This window comes from Cuculus canorus, chromosome 5, assembly GCF_017976375.1.
Source record: "Cuculus canorus isolate bCucCan1 chromosome 5, bCucCan1.pri, whole genome shotgun sequence".
In the NCBI taxonomy this organism is placed as follows: Eukaryota; Metazoa; Chordata; class Aves; order Cuculiformes; family Cuculidae; genus Cuculus; species Cuculus canorus.
This window is the reverse complement of record NC_071405.1, coordinates 19006176-19027668: the sequence shown is the minus strand read 5'-3', so window position 1 is coordinate 19027668 and position 21493 is coordinate 19006176. Positions and strand designations below refer to the sequence as shown.

The 21493-nt window shown below is 39.3% G+C and overlaps 1 protein-coding gene across 37 annotated transcripts in view; it reads right to left on the bottom strand.

Annotated features, from left to right (window-relative positions):
- The window catches only part of NRXN3 (neurexin 3), a 998348-nt gene that overhangs the window by 121613 nt on the left and 855242 nt on the right, over positions 1-21493 (bottom strand). For all 37 annotated transcript variants that reach the window (XR_008449915.1, XR_008449916.1, XM_054066539.1 and 34 more), the window contains 1 exon segment: positions 15548-15719. Coding sequence is in view for 35 of the 37 variants with exons in the window: in XM_054066539.1 (XP_053922514.1) it covers positions 15548-15719 (172 nt within the window). In the remaining 2 variants the exon portion in view is untranslated.

The following is a 21493-nucleotide window of genomic DNA, read 5'->3' as shown; positions in this document are numbered from 1 at the left end:
AAGGTTTGAATGGATTCTACCTCTCTTTCCCTGATAAGAGATGGAATTTCAGTAGGAGGAGGGCTAGTAAGTAGTTAGCATTTGATAGCTCAATTCACCCAGTGGTCTTAAACGCCAGATCGCTTTGCATTTTTATGGATGTCCATAATCTCAGTAAGACTTACACACAATTAATTGACGTCAGTATCAGAGAGGCACATAGTAGCCTGCTACAGCATGCAAAGTCCACCTTTGGGGCTAAATCCTTTGCTGGCACAAATGGACCCAGTTCAGTTCAGCCTCAACGCTATTCTAAAGTCAATGCTGTATGCCCCGGAAAAGAAGGCTTGCACTGTGTCATGGAGAAACTACTATTTTTCCTTAATAGCTAATAAAGGGCACAGATACTGCAAACCACAGAAGTTTCAGAAGTGTATTTGTGATTGAGACACACTGAAAGTCTTTACCCACTTCTGTTTTCAGGCAGCTGAACTTAAAGCTGACGGTATACTAAATTGTCCCATTTCCTTACGTACATATTTTGTTCTGAATACTACGAAGTACAACTATTATTTTTTCACATTTTGTATTCAGCAAGGAATTCAAATTTGGGGTCTATTTTATTTGATGCGACTGAAGAATAGACGAAGTTTGCCTTTGCTTACCTTTGCTTCAGCTTTTGGATATTATGCTTTTCCCACTGCCTTCACTGTTCTTTTGCTATTCAATTCTCATTTTATTTCTTGTCCTCCTTTTCCCTTTAGTCCTGGATGCCCTTGACTTTATCTCCAATTCCCTCTGATCACATTGTTTGTTGGGAGCCACACCTTTCCTTCCGTTCATCTCACTATGGACCAGAGATAAAAGCTGACCTTCACACTGCAACTCGCCTCAGCTCACTGCCCTCATGACAAAAGACAATGAGGTCTTGGTAACATAAGCAATAAAAATAGGGAAGAGAATTATCAAGAAAAACAACAGCAAAATATACTCCTCTGATAAGGCAACTGGAGTTGTTTCTAAGTTTCTATTGCTCCAACCAAAAGCTTTATGCTATTGCCACTCTCTATTTAATCTTATCCTTTTTAGCTTCAAATATGTAGGGTCCAAATTCAAAGAAGCATTTAGGTCAAAATCATTGGGAAATTCAGAGGCAAACTAGGAGATTAGGGTTTAAACAGCTGTCCACAAGGTGCAGCAAACATGGGCCAATGTAACATTAATAAAACTAGAAAAGACTTTGAGAAGTCATCTAATCCACCCTGCTGCCCCAGGACAAGATCAGTAACATTTCAACCTCCCTTAGATTAATCTTACAATCTTATCTTAGATGACTGAGAAAATGAGTGCCTCGCTTCTGATAATCTAACCCAGAAATACAATAGGAGTAAAACAAGAATAAAATTCAGACTAGCAAAGGTGGCACAAGGTTAATCAAACTTTTTTAAGGGTGAAAAAGAATAAAAAAAAGCTAGTCTTCTGAAAAATGGGATTCAGGTCTTATTTTATAGGAACAGATTATACTGAATCATTTCAGTGCTGTAGAAGCTGAAGCCATGAGCATGAGATAAAAACAATCTGCTTTAGTTCTCTTTTGATTTATGTTGGAGAAGTGAGCTGGTGTATAGTATAGAGAAAGCAGCTACCAGTTCAATGTTTTTACAGATATGAAACAATTTGGGTGTTTACATTACTGGATCTTTGAGACATTTTGTAAGTAATATGTAAATTTATTTTTCACTGACCAGGTCCAAGTTAAGACCCATAGGCAGCCAAGGGTTAAGTGGCTATTAAAGAACAATTAAAACTATGCATTCATCTTTCCATTTTAAATAAGGACAAATTTCATTTTGCAGGAAGAGATCTGAAACAGAGATCAGAATTAAATCCACCGCTACTGTCCCCACATCCCACTTCTTCAATTCCTCTGGGAAAGGTCAGTATCTGATTTATACAGGCCAGTGGGAACAAGCAGCAATAACCAATGCCAAAAGCACTGTTTGTATTGACACTTTAAATTCTATTAACTCCCATTTATCTAGGCGTTGCTTATCAGTTTTGTGGATCATGCAAAATTAGGGCAGAAAAACTCTGGATCTAGTTCACATGTGTCGGGTTAAACACGGAGCTACACAAGTGCAGCTCTTTTGCTTGCAGGACCGATGTAAGACCAAAGAAACAATTGCCTTTGCATAGTGCAGGATCTGAGGTAAGAAAACTTGTGGTCTTACACTTTCCTCATAAAAAGTGTGTGTCATTATCACGTCCTTGCAAATAAGAGCACTTAGGGAGAGAGCTAACTTAGGTCTGACACGGCCTGCATGGTGAACTAGAAAGAATGTTGATTCCTGCAGAACCGCGTGGGACTCAGTGCACTGTACTCCCCACTCAGGAAGGGCTCCTCTTTATGTTTATTGGGCATTACACTGAAACCAAGAATCCTTGTGGGAAGGTGTCAGTAGGCACTCCAGTATCTCTCCAGGAATCAGCTCAGTTCTGGCAGGACTGGCAGTCTCTCCCTTGGCGCTGGCAGTGATGGAGCTGGGTTGGCTCCACCAAAAGCATTCAGCTGTTTCTCGATCTCATTTCCTTATGTATTATTAGGGAGATAATATGGAGAGCTGAATGTAAAACAAGCAGAGAATGCTCGTACCGTCCCTCGAACACAGTGCTGGATAAAGGGAGCCTTCTCAGTCAATAACATTAATGAGACCAATGCCTTTAAAACATTAGTCAAAGGTTCAGTCAAACGTTCCTAGAGGACTGGAAAGCTAATCAGCTACAAATAGCAGAAAGGTAAAAACCCTGTGGAAGAGGGCAAGTTCTCTAGGGTGAGTTCCAGGAAATAGCTAAAAGAAAGTACAAAACTGATGAAAGAATTAGCTTATTAAGCAGCACTTTCTATCAAGATCACATATTAGACAGTGCTATGGTCTCCTCATTGAAATTCTTGAATTATTTAAAATTTTACTTGATAAAGCGATAGGGGATAATAGTTGATTACAGAAGGGATAAATAAGACCAAACAAGTCTTTTCCATTTCTAATTGCTACAAATGAGTGATCTTTACCTCCTCTTGAAATAATTTATTCTGTTTGTATCAGCTTAGAAAAACTGAATTCCAGGACTCGGCCATGACCCAGTATGTCTTCTCAAAGACATGTGCCATGAACTAGAGGCACAGGAAACATCCATATGATGAGAAAATAATTACTGAATAACACTGTCAGAAGTAATACAGAACCATGGGAAGAAGAATTTGTAGCTTCTGTAGACACATTTTTCCTAATACAACCTTTAAAATCCATTTTTTTCTTGGAATTGACCCAAGGTTTGGAAATTGCCATGGAAACGTTAAATAGTGAAGGGGTAAAATACTGCACATGACACTTTGTTATGCAGAGGGAATCTCACTGACTATGAATTTGTGGGTCTCAAGGTAAAAAAAAAAAAAAAAAAGAAAAGATTTTCCAAGTTCAACACAAGTATTTTCAGTCTCCAGAGTTCTTCAAGTATTTAGTAAATAGCAAAGATGTAATTTACTGACCCAGAAAGTTTTTCATACTCAGTGAATCATAGAATATTTTCTGTTTAAGTCCTCAAGGATAACGTAAATTGGGGCTTTATCCCTGCTGACTGGAAAATTGAGCCACAGAGGGCTAAAAACATTGCCCAGGACCACAGGGAAGGGCAATCTATAAAACCAACACTGGAATTCAGGAACTTCTGTCTCCCAGTTTTGTGTCTGGCGCCTTACATTTCCGATCAAGCTTTCACACACTTGCTCTGCTTCGGTCCATGGTATTAGATTTCAATTACTCTGAACTTTCCAGTGTCTTTTAGTGAGCAGAGAGATGGCTGATGCGGAAGCGTGGGCTCCTTCTGTCACTGCATGTCAGCTGTGTCAGCCTGGGATTACAGCTGGCACTATTCTTTCTGCAGGCAATAAGATCAGAAAAGCACAAAGTTGTTGTTCAAACCTCTGATCCCTCAGGCCAGATGTTTGTTTGCTCACTCTTACTGCATGTGTGTGTATGAAAGACAGGGACAGAGGGAGAGCCAGAGAGAAAGACAGCAAGAAGAAAGAGAATATATAATAACGACTCCATTTGAACAGGAGACTGAAAAATAACTAACACAGGAGAGAAACAAAACTATATTAATGTCTGGGAGTTCACTGCATTGTGCAGTCTAGCAAGATTCTTACTATCCAGTGATCTTATTTAGCCTGATTCTCCATCTGAAAAATATTACTCCATCTTTCTCTGCAAAACATTATACAGCTACATCTTAAGTATCATCAGATAATGGAAGCAATTGCAATTACTCTCACTCCAGTAAAGGAGAAATGTATCAGAAATTTTTGGTGATAGCGCTTATGTGTGGTACCTGGATGTTCAAGCAATCATGGACCAGTGGACACAAATAGATGAGAACAGCTCATAACATTCAAGCATTCAGAGAGTTAGGATAAACATGCTTATGTAAGCCATTGTACACTTCAGCCTGGAATTGTTAGCAAGATCGAGCTATCAGGATATACTTAGATGTCTTGTATGTAATTAATATTCATGGAAAATGGCATGGTGATGATTTTAGCAGGAAGCATGTTGGATGTCAAAGAGATATCAGGAAAAAAAAAACATGGCTTGGATCCCTCTGTGGATGGAATACACCTGTTTTGCATCATAGTATCTCTGAGACAAGGACTCAAAGGCCTGTAGTGAGTATAAGGATGTGGGTGTGGGATGCAGGGATTGAGTCCACAGCTTCCCCCACTCAGCTGCTGATCCATCTGGGGCAGGGGTAAACCATGACACAGACTAAGCTAAGATGAAAGAACTGAGATTCGAGAATCAAGATCATCAATAGAAGGAGAAAGAGAAATGGAGAAAAACTACTACTAAACTGCTACTAAACTGCCTCGGTCTTGTTTTGTCTTGGCTTAAATTTGGCTGAGCAATGTGGTCACACTATGGCAGAACACTTCTATCAAATTACAGCTGGAGAGGGAGTGAGAATGTTTCCCACGTGATCATGTCTCCATGGATAAATTAATGAGGGGAAAAAAGAAAGCATTTGCTTTCCAATGGAGTAATACAAATGTAGTGACTCTAGATGTAAGATAAACACTTACAGCCTACGTGATCTCACATTTCAGGTCACAAACTAATCATAATAGTAGGACAATTTTTTTTTAGAAGGACATTTTTTGGGGCACATTTTTGTGGTTGCCATGATGGGTTACTGTAATTCTCTGAAGCATCGGACACTTGGCTGCTCTCCAGCTCAAGAAGCTTATTGGATGGACAAACAGGCTCCGAGCGAACAGAATAGAAACCATCCCAAATCCAAGACCATTGGACCTAAGTGTCATTTTGACTATTAAAGCAAATTTTCTTCTGATGAAATTGTTATTTGCCTGTAGACTTGACATATTGGACATCTTGTCTAATTCAGGAATATATAAGAATGATGCTACACTAATTCAACTAACTGTGCAGCAATAAAATACATATCTCTGTTCTTTTGGACAGCACTGACAAAAAGTTTTATTCAAATTGTCAGTACTTTCTGACAGTATTTTCTTTATCCATATGATAAACAAGATAAAGTATTTTCGCTAAATTAGAACTCGTATTGTTTCTGTGGCATGTATTTGCATGGTAGAATGCTTTTATGTGAGTGTAATGTAGCCATAGTGGAGACTGCTCCATAAGAACGAATCCTAGATGGGAATAGCCGGTCATGGCTGCTTGCATGAAGATACTGTTCCTTCTTTAAGTTCTTCTTTCAATCCTATTGCTATTAAATAATGCTCTACTGTTTGTTCTGCCTGGTTACCTTAGCTCTCGTCATAAAAAACCATGAATTTCCCCCTTCCTTAATGTCAAGCTGGCAGAAATGCTGGTGTTTGATAAACTATCACTTGCATGGGCTTGAATTGGGGGAGGTAAAACTGCAACTCGTGTAGACTGATGGAACACAGCGCCTCTTAAGAGCCTGGATCGGTTTTGAGAAATGAAACTTTGATAGGAAGGATGAATACCAGAAGTCATATTATAGCCGCTTTTTGGAATTTGGAAGACAGACCTACAGCAGTTCCATGTAACTGTTTGGAGATAAAGTGGAAACAAACCACAATATTATGTCTTGTGGGAAAGCAAAACATGTGGTACATAGAAGTTAAACTGTGAGCATAGTGGCAAATTTTATGTAACTTTTTTATCATGTCAGACCCTATTCGATCATCCAGGATGGATGCACATGCATTAACATGCATTAACATGAGTGATTTTGCATAAATTCCCAACTATATTCATCTTCGGTGACTTAATGTGTGTAGGTTTATATCTCAGAGGATACAGGGGACCAAAGTTGAGTGCTCATATCATGTAGTCATATTTATCTGTTTTCCAACCTTATATTATAGATGTTATGGCCCTGCAGTGACAAGCTACAATCAGCTCTTGATTTCATCAACTTGTCATGCTTTAATCATCCCTCTTGGCAGATCTTTCAACATGTGTCACAGTACTGCCTTCAAAATGTGCTTCTCCAATGCTGTTTCATTAACCCTGTCTTTTTATATGTTTTAGGCTCATTATGAAATGCAGTAAATCTGTCAAAGGCACTTTACATGCCATCTCAAATTCATGCTGATACGAAGCATCTGAGAGCTCATTTAAGTCCCATAAAATGAGCACAATATAAAAAATCAAAACCCACAAACAAATATATGACAAGAACCCTGGGGATCACATTTAGCCCACAGGGCTAATCAAAATTCAGTGCTCTTGCTCCTAACTCATTATCCGCTCACAAGGGCATTTTGATAGGAAAATATTAAGACCACAGTAGGATCTGGCAGTACCACAAAGAAACCCCTTCAGCTTGCATGTAAAGCAACAGGACTGATTGATGACTCCGAGTAGTCAAGTACAAGATCCATGTGCCTCCTCATGGAGGCAACTGGATTTGGCCAAGCATCTTACTATAACCTTGGCTTCACTGGCAGTGAGGAGCAGACCACAACAGCCTTGAGTCTGAAGGAGGGAATTCCTAAAGGGGCATGAGAAGGCAGAAACCATACTTGGGGGTCGGAGAGTGTGTGGAGAGAAGAGCTAATGAGGAGATGCCAAAATCACTCTGGAAGAGACAGAGGAAAGCTGGGGGAGGAGGAGGCAGGCTCTTCAAAGCACAGAGAACTATTTCCTCCAATAAGCTCAGCTACTAAATATTTGGAAATCACTGAAGGAGTACAATATGACCTGTGCAGGGGTACTATGTCGGGATACAAATTTAGAAAGGAAGAACTTGTTGCAGTGATTCAGACATTTTAGTTAGTTCTGCTTTTGACTTTTCCTTGTTAATGTCCGAATCAACATTAAACTCTGCATTCCTGAGCTCTCGAAAACTAATCGTCACAATATTGCATATTATTTCTAATATCAGAGAACATATCAGCTGAAGAAATTATATGTAGTCTTCTCTTAAATCCTCCAGTGATGCTAGTAGTAGATTATTCAAACTTATTGTCTCTTTAAATTAAATAAAGCAAAGTTGGGAGAGATAATATCCCATTAGGCAAATTGATAACTGTTAAAAAGTACAGACAAGTATTTCAGAAATGCCAAACCTTACAAAAAATTAACAGGGAGAAAATTAAAATGTCCTCGATTAAAAAAAAAAAAAAAAAAAAGAAGTTCTATAACCAGAAATGAGGCTGTTTTTTTTCATCTATATTGGACTGACTCATAAAGACTATTTGTCTTCAGTAATCCTGCATTGGTTATAACCGAGGACCACTACAGGTATCAGACACTATTCCTCTGTAATTAAGGCACTCTTATTTCCTGATTAGTGTTAATGCTGTTTAACAAACAGGAGGGTTAAATTATCCTCATTCAGGTAGTCAGCAGGTAGCAAAACACAGGGCACAGAAAAGCTGGCTCATTCCCCTGCTTTACTCTTGGGAAATCTACTGTCTGCCCAAATTCAGCATAAAGCCAGTGAGATGAACCCAAGACAACACACGCTAGGAATCTGGAATCGGTCTTGTGAGACCTCCTGCTTCAAGGACAGTATGGGGGCTAATATATAAACAACCAGCAGTCATGGCTGGAAGCTGTTTTGTACAGCTCCCCTTTATGCTTTACATCAAACAAATCCCCATTGAATTTTGTCTTTAACAACTACAGCGATCACTGCATTATCTGAGGAAATTCCTCATCATAACAAGCTCTTGTGTGTTTTGTGTAATTCCTTTACAAATAACCTTGAGTCCTGCGTATGTCCTCTTAATATCTCAGGAGAGGATCTCACTTTCTCCACCTCTCTTTCTTGCCTGCTTCCCCTCAGCAGCCCCCCCCCTCCCCCCTCCCCAATTATCTCTTGCTGTCTTCTGGGTGGTTATGTTTAATCTCAGGATTAGGCAGAAGCATGCAGTTTCCCTTGAACAGCTTATCAGCTTCCAAGAGACATTTACAGGGAGAGAAAGACTCTAGTTTTGATAGCAGTAATTGTATTTAGCTTGTATGATACAAGGCTATTTATCTCACGGCTGGGAAATCACAGAGGGAGAGAAAGAAAATGTTGCTGATAAGAACTAAATAAAACCAAAAAGAATGAAGAAAAGAAAAGAGACAACAGCCTCTTCAAAGGCTTTCCAGTAGAGGGATGAGGTGGGAAACAGACTTCATTGAACAAAAAGATCATGTCACTTGTGGAAGTAGATTGAAAATATCAAGAGAAAAGTGATAAATGACTTGAGTAGGGCAAGAAATGACCTGTTTCAAAGTAGACTATAAAATCTAGTTCAGTGGTGACAATTGTGTAAAACTTCTTCTCTACAGTTAAAACAGATGAGACGAGACATACAATACCTATTAAATCTATAATATATAGATGCTGTACACAATTTCAGCTGTCTTGAAACTAACTTCTTGGAAATTTTCTCAAAGATGAGAGGTCATAAGGTAAAAACAATTTTAGAAAAACTGATAATAATTACTTTCTTTCTAGAGCTTATGTCTCAGCACCTTTCACTTAAATGTAGAAATATAACCTTTGATAAATAATAACTCTATTACTATAGGAATGAGTTAGAGTAGAATAGATAGAGCAGAGCAGAGCAGAATAGAACAGAACACAACAGAACAGAACAGAACAGAACTTTGGGATGACCAAAAGTTAAAGCATACTATTAAGGGCATTGTCCAAATGCCTCTTAAACTCTGTTCAAACGCCTCATGTCCTGATACTGGGAGAGGAGATCAGCACTTCCGCTCCTCAAGAAGTTGTAGAGAGCAATGAGGTTACCTCTCAGCCTCCTTTTCTCCAAACTGGACAAACTCAGAGTCCTTAGCCACTTCCCATAGGAGACACCTTCCAGCTCTTTCATCAGCTTTGTTGTCCTCCTCTAGATGCATTCTAGGACCTTCACTTACATTTCGTAAATTGTGGGGCCCAGAACTGCGCACAGTACTCCAGGTGAGGCTGTGCCAACATTAAATACAGTGGGATAACCCCCTCTTTTTACTGGCTGGTTGTACTGTGTTTGATGCACCCCAGGATGTGGTTTGCCCTCTTGGCTGCCAGGGCACACTGCTGACTCATACTGAGCTCCTGTCAGACAGCATCCCTTTCTGCAGGGCTGATCTGAAGCCACTCCTCTTCCAATGTGTCCAGTGTTACCCCATCCCAGGTGCAGAATCCAGTGTTTAGACTTGTTAAATTTCATATCATTAATGATTGCCCAATGCTCCAATCTGTCTATATGCCTCTGCAAGGCCTCTTGTCCCTCAAGAGAGTCAACAGCAATTCCCAGTTTGGTATTATCGGTAAACTCGCTAAAGGTATCAAAAGCCTTACTGAAATACAGAGAACCTATTTCTGAAGCCTGTCCTTCATCCCCTAGGGGAGTGATCTTATCATAGAAGAATATCAAATTAGTTAAGCAGTACTTTCCTTTGTTGACTGTGCCTTATAATTTCATTGTTTATTAAATGCTTTTCAGTAGTACTCAGTATAATCTTCATAATTTTTCCATGAACTGAGGCTAGACTATCTGGTCTGTAGTTTCCTGGATAACTTTGAGTCAGCACTGACTTCCCTAGACTCACAAGACCTTTGGTAGATGATTGAGAGGGGTCCTGCCATGACATCTGCTAGCTCCTTCAGCACTTCAGATTGCTGGAAAACTTGAAGGAATCAAGTAAGGACTCAGCCAGCTTTCTTCCCTGTCTCACATAACACGCCTGATACTAACTGAGCAATTTCAGATGTTTTACCAAAGAAATGAGAATGATATTGAAGAGAGACTTCATGTCTGTTGCATTTGAGATAGGTAGGACAACCTAGACCATTATCACTTTCAGTTGTGCTTCTGCAAAGTATTTTATTTCAAGCAATGGCAAGTTACAAAGAATGGCTTCCTTTCACATAGACTACTAAAGATGTAGTTCAATGCAGACTTTAGACTGGCATAAACCATCCTTACTGATAAAGGAAGTCATCTTATCTTTCCATGTCTCTCAACTGATCATTTCCTCTTCCATGTGGCCTTTTTTCCTGGGCCAGTTACATGGTGAATGGCATTGGTAAAATGATCCCCTGGAGCAGATGAAAGAGAGCAGAAAACAGAAATTTGACTATTTATCAGCATGAGTATGGGAAGCAGCAATGAAAGAATGAGCTCCTTTGTCCAGCTCCAGCTGTATACAACCATAAGATCCATCTATATCAGCATTTTGGTTTAAATCTGGAGCATGTCTCCAAGGTGTACCTCCCAACTCTCTCCACGTGCTACATGTTGGTTCACATACTGAATTGCTCTCAGGGAATACGAACTGGATTCCTTTCAAATGAAATTAAACCAGAAGATATGCTCCAACTGCTCAAGAGTTTTCAGAACTTAGGACTATAACTACTCTGAAGGAAAATGCGAGCACAGATATTAGGTCTCAGAATCAACTTTTTGTTTTATAGGTCAGCCCACAGTACATAGCTGAGCAGTCACAAAGTCCTTGGAGTTTTGCTGTCAAGAGCTAACTGTCCAGCTTTTCTTAAAATCCAACTTCCACTCAAACATGTACTTGAGAGAGAGAATGTGGTAGGGGCACAGAGGATGAGTTCTTTTTTCTTTTATTCAGTACCAACAGAAGTGCAAATGAATGTTATTTAAAAGGGCAGGGACTCCTACAAGAAGAAGGAGAGATCACTCAAGAGAATGACAAAGGGGAAAAATATAAAATCTGTGTTGGGTGGATGAACTAATGAATTCTGGTAAGGATCCAGTCGTTTAATGCTGTCCTGTTTCTTATTTTTAATATGCATGAATAAAATCCAGGTTACAGTTCTCTTGCTAAATCATGTATTTCTTTAAATGACAACCCCTTCCTGCCTCTTGCCTCCCTTCCATTAATCCTACCCTTTAAAACATTAGTCCAATTAGACTTTATTTTGGTGTCACTGATACTCTTCCTTTAAAGCTTCTCTTCACCTAGTTTTGTTTCATTTTCTGCCACAGAAAATGTAGTTAATGCATGGATGAATGAACAGGAATATCAGGCTTGTTTCAAGGGACTGAAATACCTCTGTTCTTTGTCAAGACAGATTTGGTTTTGACCCTTCTGAGAATTGCTGACTCCATCCCAACCTCAGGATTCCTAATTTAAATCCATATACCCTACTGTAAAGTGCCTGAAACCTGATAAGTTTTATTGTAATCTGAAACAAAAATGTCAGATGCTTCCTCTTCCTGAACTAGCTTTCCTATCTTACTTACTTTTGGTCCAATTTCATCACTAAAATGCTGAACATAAAAGCAAGAAAATAACAGTGACCAAGTAATACAACCTGTTATCTGGAATGTACACCAAAGAGTGAAGGCATGTAAGACAACAGAAGGGAGGCAGTCATGGAAAACTGCCCTTTAGAGCTCAGAAATTCATATGTATGTTAGCAAAAAGTATACACCCTGACTAAGAAATGCATTGTGATGACCGTCTTTGTGAATCAAGCATCAAGAAATTGGCCACCAGCAAAATCTATGGAAAAATACCATCTCCTGATTGCATGCTTGAGGGAGAGGAAAAAGGTCAAAGCAAATGCAGATAAACCAAGAATGCCTCAATGGTTTTGGCTGAACTGAGACACAACAACTGAATAATTGAATTGCGTATAGCAACCCTTGTGCTCCCCAGTGCTGATGCTGCTATGGGCCATCACCCATTTCTCAGGAGCTTCATCTCAGATACACGTACCAGGCTACTGTTCAGTCTTACTGCTGAGTAAAAGAAACTGGCAGGGTTGGAATGGTACAAACAGTGAAAGACCATCCCTAATGACCGGAAGTATTTCAGTCCCAAAGCTCAGCCAACCTTAGCTCCAAGTTAATTCCTTCCTTTATAATTTCTTTTCAAGAATTCTTTTCAAAAGAAAGCATAAAGCTTACGTTGCAGATGACTAAGATGGACTTGGATGCTATAAAACCCAAAATGTCAGTGTCTGAACTGTAAGTTTGTTGGTTTTCTGTTTTCTTTCCACTTTCTTGTCTTTTATATGAAGTTGCAAAAATTTGGAGTATTTCAGTCCCATTGGGCTAGTTTCATTAAATTTCAATTTAACTGAAGACTATGTTTTAAGGAAAGCGAATATTCTCTCTCTTTGCTTATTTAATGAATATCCCACTTTTATTTGTACTTTTCATTGAGCAAGTAATTATGAGTCTAATGTATAATCCTTCCTCAGGTAATCAAACTCAGACAAGAACACAGAAATGCCATTCAGAATGCAGCCCTGCTGCCTGAAGATTGCACCGCATGTGATGACAAGGAAGATACTTTAGCTCGTTTACAAAATTTGCAAATATTAGACTGCAGCACTGTGCAGGAAATCAAGTATACATGAAATTATTCATATTACAGACAGCACAGAGTACCCAAACATGCACATCCTACAAATATGATGGTTTTCAAACACTACAAACGTTTCCAGAATGTAGGTGATCCTATGCATAAAATACAGGATTCCTTAGCTATTATTACTCAAGTTTGATATAAATTGCAGTTTCAGCAATCTCCAGCTGAAACACACTGGATAACCCTGGCTCAACCCAAATACAAAGCTTTTTACAGAGCTGAAACTCTGCTGAAAACCAGTTTCATCTTGCGCTCAGTACAACAAACATTACTGTAACTTTGGTCTGTGAAAGAAAACAAATTATTAATTTCAAAAGCTCCTGTTTGGTCTTCTTTTAAACCATTAATTGCCCAGAAAATGGGACTAATAAGGATTGGTTTCCTGTAGTTGCTGGCATCTCTCATTGAAGCTTTTCCTGAGGCATTCATAATATCTCTTTATTATATGGATATTCTGGTATTTAACATGAATTAAGATCAAGCCACAGTCCTTTCCTCTTGCAGGACTGGAATATTGCCCTCTTCCCTTGGTTATTTTTCCCTAGCCATGGAGGATATATATATTTTCTTTTTCTCACTTTTGTCCCTTTTTAAAATTCTGCTTGAAAGAAACCGGAAAAAAACCAAAGGAGACACATGCACACACACAAAGTCTGATCCCATAAACCTTATTTTCACAAGGGCAGGCTGAAAACTTTATCATGTACAAACAGCCAGATTGAAATAGATGCATGGAAACGAAAAGGTGTCTGGAATATAAAGGTGTCCTTTTCCCTTGGGGTACAATGACATAAACTCAATACTAGCCCAGAACATAAGATTAATGTTGATTCTATAAAACCATACATCTTCTAATAAAAACACAGGAATATCTTTAGCCAAGACAGAAGTAGAGAGAACTGAAGTAGTCTCTGATTGTGATTTATTCTCCCTTTTAAAAAAATCTGTAAAGCAATGAGCTGAATATTTAGTTTCTTTACACCAGGGACTTAGTACAGCGAGTAATATAAGTAGAAAATTTATTCATGGGGTTTTTACTGACTATAATTGGCTGCCAACTGGATCAGCGGTATTTTACTACAAAATAATTGATGAAATGAGCAGAAGAAAGATGCTCAATTTGGGCCTTTCTTAGCCACGCTTCCCTCTCTAACCTATGGATAGCGAACCTAGAGTCTAACTCAGCACGTCTGTCATGGTATTCTTTGAAAGCAATTAGTTCATAGAAATAAGGACAATTATTTGAGCATACTTTTAGCATATACATCACCAGAACACTGACAAAGTGTAATGCTGAGTATGTGGTAGAGAGAACCACAGGATAGATCACTCACATTAAGAAGTTTCCTGTGCACTTTCTGAGTGAGTGGAAGAGATGAAATCATACAATTGTAGAAATCCAGGTTGGAATGATCCTCAAGGATCATATGGTCCAATCTTTTTAGGTGATACATAATTTAAATGAGATGGACCAGCATTCTGTCAAGCCAAGGCCTAAAGGTGTTCAGTGTACAGGAATCTACCACTTTCCTGGGGAGATTATTCCAATGTTTAACTGTTCTTATGGTGAAAAATAATCTTCTGGAATCTAAACAATCTCCCCAGGAGCAACTTATATCCATTACATAAACAATTAGGATTTTTCTCATAATCTGAGGTTAAATGGCTTATGGGCAACTCCCATACAAGTAGTAAACTGCTTCATATTTATCACAGAATTCTTCTTTCTGTCCTGGGTCAGTTATGTATCCCCCAGAAAGGAAAAACTGGAAGTTGCTTAGATTTAATACTGGAGACAAACAAGAAGATCATGGCTTGATCTTAGACAACAACATGTGAATAAGAATGTGGTTAATCTTGGAATTCTTTCCTTGTGCTCCTCTTATGCACCAGCAGCATCACATACAGCAATCTGTTTTTTACTGGGAGTGAGTCTGACCTTTCAGCATAGTGACACAAGGATGTGATTTGCTAATGGTGGGATAAAACATAGGACAGTGACTCAAGTGCCAGTTTTTCACTATTCCTGGTGGATTTAGGGTGATGATTTCCAAAGAGATATTGACTGTTCCACTGCATTTTGACCTCATGTCAACTAAAAGTTAACAGTTTTGGCTGGATTATGTATCAACCTTTGTATCTGCAAACCTAAAAGAGAGAGTGAAATGCAGATGATGAAAACTTATGAGGCAAATAGAAGGTCTCTTCAAATATTTGCAACTTAATCTTTCACATTCCTTATACTTAAGCTCTATATCTATAGGGGCAGTGTCTTAAGAATAGCTAGAGTCACCTTTTCCTAAGTTCTGTTCAAAACTTTTCTCCCTTAAATAGTTAGAAAATATCACAAGTAGCAAGACCAAGTTCATTGTCGAATTGGTTTGTAACTCTGCAGAAACAGGATTCACTTAGAGACCTCTGAAATATCTGGATCTATGTTCATGATACTACACAGTTGCCATGCTTATTCTTCCAGTGTAAAGGACCATTAGCTGTTTTCCAACAGAGAATATGCAGCACCAGGCTGGTCAATTTATTGTTGAGATGAAGCAACAAAGATTTATCTAGTATGTAGTTTTTATTAAACATTAGTCTGTAGGTATAGATATACTGAAAGAGAAAAACAAAGAGAAATAAGTATGTACCTGTTGGGTAGTGTTCATTCACTGGCCAGCTGTCAACCTGAAGAGTGGCATTGCCACCATTCCTGGTAAAGCGTACCACATGGTATTTGCCATCATTTACAGGTGTGCTTTCCTCTTTAATAGAGATATCCACTGTGCCAATATTAAAGACTACGCCAATCTTGCCCTGCTCCTAAAATAAAAGAAAAAACAAACAAATGTTTACAAATTGTGGCCTATTAACAGAATGTTCTTTGCCTATAAATCTCTAACGGGTAATTGTGCCAGTAGATGGCACTGAAGAATACACAGAAGCATCATTTTGAACTTTGTCAGGACACACTTCATTGGCTCTGCTTCAATATAAACATTGCCTTTTGCTCTCTTCTTTACAGCATTCACCTGAATATAGCCACACGTTTGTTCCCTTAAAACATTAAAGAAGGCAGGTGAGAAATTAGGAAAAAAAAACCAACAACAAACGCACCAGGAAATATGAATAGATAGTTATTTGAGCAACATCTCTACTGATTATTAAGCAGTCACTTGTGCAACTGTCATCTGAAATACAGCCATTTAACACTAGTGATTTAAACAGTGCCAGAAATTCCCGTCACTGTTCAATATACAATTAACAGCAATGCATCTTCAGGCCCTCAACAAGGAGAGGCACAGCATGCTGGTGTCAATGTTTATGAAGGCAGATTTGGATCTGATGCAGAGTATCATATAGGAAACCGATACATTTGCTAGTCATCCATACTATAAAATTGGCAATAGCTTTGTTAACTGTCTCAATAGAAAAATCAAGGAAGAAACAACAAAGAGCAGACAGCCATATCACACTCAAAATAGCCTCTTTGAAGCAAAACTGAGGTATACTAAAGCGGCAGGAGACAATTTTGTTACTGTTATTACCTTACCTTAATTTATCTTATTTTTCTGCTTGGTGGGCAGAGGACTGCTTCCTTCAGGGCTGTTACCCTGACTGACTTCACAACATCCATGTTACCAAATCTCAGCAATAAGAAAGATATTTCTCCTCTTGTACTTGAGGTACATATCTCCTGGATTTATTCCTGTCTCCTGGCATCAACAGACCTTCTTCTAAAACTCCCATATCTTCCAGTTTCTCACAGAGGCCTTTCCTGACTTCTGCTTTAACATTTAGCAAACATTTCAAAGTTTACTCGTACTAAAGTAGTCATCACATGTTCCTTTTCCCAAAGTCCTCATATAGAATCATAAAATCATTTACATTGGAAAAGACCTTTAAATCATCAAATCCAACTGTAAACTTAACACTGCCAAGTCCGACACTAAACCATATCCCCACGCACCACATCTACACATCTGTTAAATACCTCCAGGAACGATAACCCAACTGCTTCCCTGGGCAGCCTGCTCCAGTGCTTGAAAACCCTTTCAGTGAAGATATTTTTTCTAATACCCAATCTAAACCTCCCCTGCTGCAACTTGAGGCCATTTCCTCTTGTCCTATCACTTCAAAAGTCAAAACTCATCTTGCTACAACTTCCCTTTAGGTAGTTGTAGAGAGTGATAAGGTGTCCCCCTTAATCTCCTTTTCTCCAAATTAAACAACCCCAGTTCCCTCAACCACTTCTCATATGACTTGTTTCTAGACGCCTCACCAGGTTCACTGCCTTTTTTTTGTACATGCTCCAGTACCTCATATCTTCAATACCTTTCTTTTTTAGAGCTTTTTTTTCCTAACACCATCATCCCTTGTCCTCAGACACTGTTATTAAGAAAGGAAAATGGACAGTCCTGTAGCTGAAAAGGTCATTAAAAATTCAGATTGTGCTTCAACTTCTTGAAGCTTAGCACCTTGGTATTTCACAGAATCACAGAATCACAAGGTTGGAAAGGACCCATTGGATCATCGAGTCCAACCATTCCTAGCACTCCCTAAACCATGTCCCTCAGCACTTCATCCACCCGTTCCTTAAACACCTCCAGGGAAGGCGACTCTACTACCTCCCTAGGCAGCCTGTTCCAGTACCCAATGACTCTTACTGTGAAGAATTTTTTTCTGATATCCAACCTGAACCTCCCCTGACGGAGCTTCAGGCCATTCCCTCTTGTCCTGTCCCCTGTCACTTGGGAGAAGAGGCCAGCTCCCTCCTCTCCACAACCTCCTTTCAGGTAGTTGTAGAGAGTAATAAGGTCTCCCCTCAGCCTCCTCTTCTCCAGGCTAAACAACCCCAGCTCTCTCAGCTGCTCTTCGTAAGACTTGTTCTCCAGCCCCCTCACCAGCTTTGTTGCTCTTCTCTGGACACGCTCCAGAGCCTCAACATCCTTCTTGTGGTGAGGGGCCCAGAACTGAACACAGTATTCAAGGTGCGGTCTCACCAGTGCTGAGTACAGAGGGAGAATAACCTCCCTGGACCTGCTGGTGACCCCATTTCTGATACAAGCCAAGATGCCGTTGGCCTTCTTGGCCACCTGGGCACACTGCTGGCTCATGTTCAGTCGGCTGTCAACCAGCACCCCCAGGTCCTTCTCTTCCGTGCAGCTCTCCAGCCATTCTTCCCCCAGTCTGTAGCGCTGCATAGGGTTGTTGTGCCCCAAGTGTAGGACCCGGCATTTGGCCTTGTTAAACCTCATCCCATTGGTCTCGGCCCAGCAGTCCAGCCTGTTCAGATCCCTTTGCAGAGCCTCCCTACCCTCCAGCAGATCGACACTTCCTCCCAGCTTAGTGTCATCTGCAAACTTGCTGAGGGTGCACTCAATGCCTTCATCCAGGTCATTGATAAAGACATTGAACAGGGCTGGACCCAGTACTGAGCCCTGAGGAACTCCACTTGTGACTGGCCTCCAGCTGGAGTTAACTCCATTGACCACCACTCTCTGGGCCCGGCCATCCAACCAGTTTTCAACCCAGAAGAGTGTGCGCCTGTCCAGGCCAGAGGCTGATTATAATGGTAAATTTTAGAGTGACAAATGTATTCCGGATAGCAACAGTCTCATGTACATTCACACTACTATGCTTTGGATGTACTTCAAGATATTAATAATATTTTTTCATTGTTGCATGGGGTAAAGTGGATTGCTGTTCCAAGCAGATGCATTAATTCAGATACCATATGAAAGCAACCAACCTTTCTTCTCTTATGCTGCCTCAAAAATAAGGGATTTTTCAGTGAAAGATATTTTATTTCAGGTAAAACCACAGCTTGCACAGCTTTATCACTTCCTTGACATATGAAGTAAGTGATCTCCCAACACCATTTTAGTGTTTTAGTTTTTAGTTTATTATGGTTGCCTGCAAAGGCAAAAATATTATTTTTATTTGAAGACTCAAACAATGTCTGCTGTTCAGGTAACCTGGCTGCTGATTCCGTGTGTTTTTTTTAAGGTGCTGCCTTATAATTAACCTCCCAAACAATCTCTCACACAGCTTTTCAATCTCCATCAATACATCAATCTTCTTTTGCAAATTGTGGCCGCTCTGAGGAGTCCACCTTGGTGAGGGCATAGCATGAGCAGATAAGATGAAGAGCTGTGCCCCATCTAATAGAACAGATCATCACCACCACAGAAGACAAAGGGATTAAGAGGTATTCAGCAGAATGAAAACTGTTTACCTTCAAGCCCTACAAGCTTAACAAGGCAGAGACAAAAAAATTGCATGTGGAGAAAGGAATTCTGGGAAGTTTAACTAATCTCTCCTATGGAAGGAGAAGATGTTTCTGATCTACGTCCTCCCCTTGGACGGAGCTCCTGTGACTCTTTAACACAAGTTTTGCAAAAGCACAACTTTGTGCCAGATTTTGATAGTCTTATTTGACTTATTAGTAAGAGCTGGTCATGAAAATGGTTCTGTTCCAGTTAACAGGATAAAACAGGATATAACAATAGTCTGAAAACAGAGCTATTGAAACCAAACTGCACACACAAACTTCAAGATATACTTTATTTATGATATTTTATATCTCTAGGGCACCAGACAGGCAAAAAAAAATTGCAGAAATTAGTTTATGCATTCCTGGCAAGAATAAAAAAAAAGTAAAAGCAAACCAGAAAGAAAATCCTACAGCAAAGAACAGTGACCATGAACACAGGGGGTAAATCCTGGATTTATTTTCAGATCTCTTCAATTCCAGTTTCCTACACCACAGCACCTCATTAAAAACAGCTTTTACCAAGACCTACCTTCCTTCTAAATCTGACAGACAAGCTTTACCGTTAAACTTCAATACTTTGTGGTGGACGTGACCTTTCATTCCTTTCCCCATACATTCAGCTGGTAGATTTTCTATGTTATCAAACACAGGTATTAACTGGACCAGTAAGCTATGTGACAAAGAAAGATTTACCTTAAGCCCCTATCTGTAACATTTATTTTGTAGTTAGAGAAAAAAAATTCTAACCATAGAGCAAGGGAAAATCAGAATACGGGACCACATAGAGTATATAAGCTGTACATTTTAAAAGGGCTCAAGAGAATTTTAACAGTGTGCAATTTTTCCTCTCTGTATCAGCATTCACTAGGCTGTCCCAAACACTTCACACAAAAAAGTGACGATGAACTAATGCTACTGAAACCTCCAAGTGACATCAAGTCCTGGCACTATAACTTGAAAACTGAGAACAAATTTATTTATAAATAATGAAGTGAACTCAGCATTCAATCTGTATTTTACCTTTCCTTTATTTAAGGCTACTGTGCCAAAAAGGATTTTTCAAGTTCCTCAAGAATTTATCTTTTGCCGTTTTATCCAATAAAATTGCTGCCCTCAAAGCCACATTACCATTTCCTCACTTAACAGACCTTCTGAAGATAAACTTATTCCATAATGTGTCTAGGACTTCAGGCTAATAATAGTGATTACATAATGAAATGGTTGTAGATATAAGAACAAAAACCAGCCAAGTAGTAAAAAGAACGTACAAGGCCTCACCTTGACCTCTCAATCCTATACCATATCCTTCCATAGGTTCCTGGCAAGTGTTTCTTGTTATATGCACTGTTAACCAAAATATTTTGAATGTTACTAAATGATACAGGTCCGAATCTAGAGCCGGAATCAGAAGATCTGCAATCTATTGCTTGCCCTTAAGCATTATTTAACTTTGGGCAACTTTTTCTTTTACCTTTCTGTAAAACAGATTTTTCATCCGTGACAGAGAAGCGATAGTCACATATCTTTCCAAGATCTGCAAGCCTTGTAAATCCAGATGTATTTTACTTAAACACTGATCATATCCTAACAACCCTAACCCTTTCAGCCCTGAGAGTGATAACAATGCAAGAGGCCAGGTCTTAAGGTTTTCTTAGCTTCTGCTTTCAACTCTTCTCGGGAGCTGTTTGTCAGCTCTTAGGGGACCTCAGGAACATTTCTGAGGTCTAATAGTTTTGCAGGTATCATTTTTTCTTTTGTTTCTCTTCACCCAAGGAGAACTATAGCCTTTCTGCATGCAAATTATAAGGCTGTTGTTTCCTCCGTGCTGCGTCTTTACATTGTAAGGGCATCTGTCTTTCTGTAGCAGATCAGGTGGAAAGAAAGTCAAATGGGGGGAGCAGTGATTTTGTAAGATGAGCAGCTGGAGTGTGTTAGAGAGGACACATGTGAACAGCAACACGCACTGTGTTTTGACAAGGGTTTTACCTTTGGGTCTTCTTTTCTTAATCTAAAATTCAAATCATCCAGACTGAAAGTATATAGCTGTTCCCTGTGTGCAGAAAGCATTTAATTTAAAAAAAAAACCACCAAGCAAACAAGAGAGAGAACCCCAGGCAATAGGAAAAAAATCCTAATCTTAGCTGCATCAATACGAATTGATAAAAATTCTGTTGAAGAAACTCAATTCCTACTGATGCAAGTGTTGTTGTGTTTATTTTTCTGGAACTAAATGTAAAGGGGGAAAAAAGCATTTATAAAACATAACTGAAATCCAACTAGAATCCCAGGATAACTGTGTTTTCTCACACTCATTTTACTT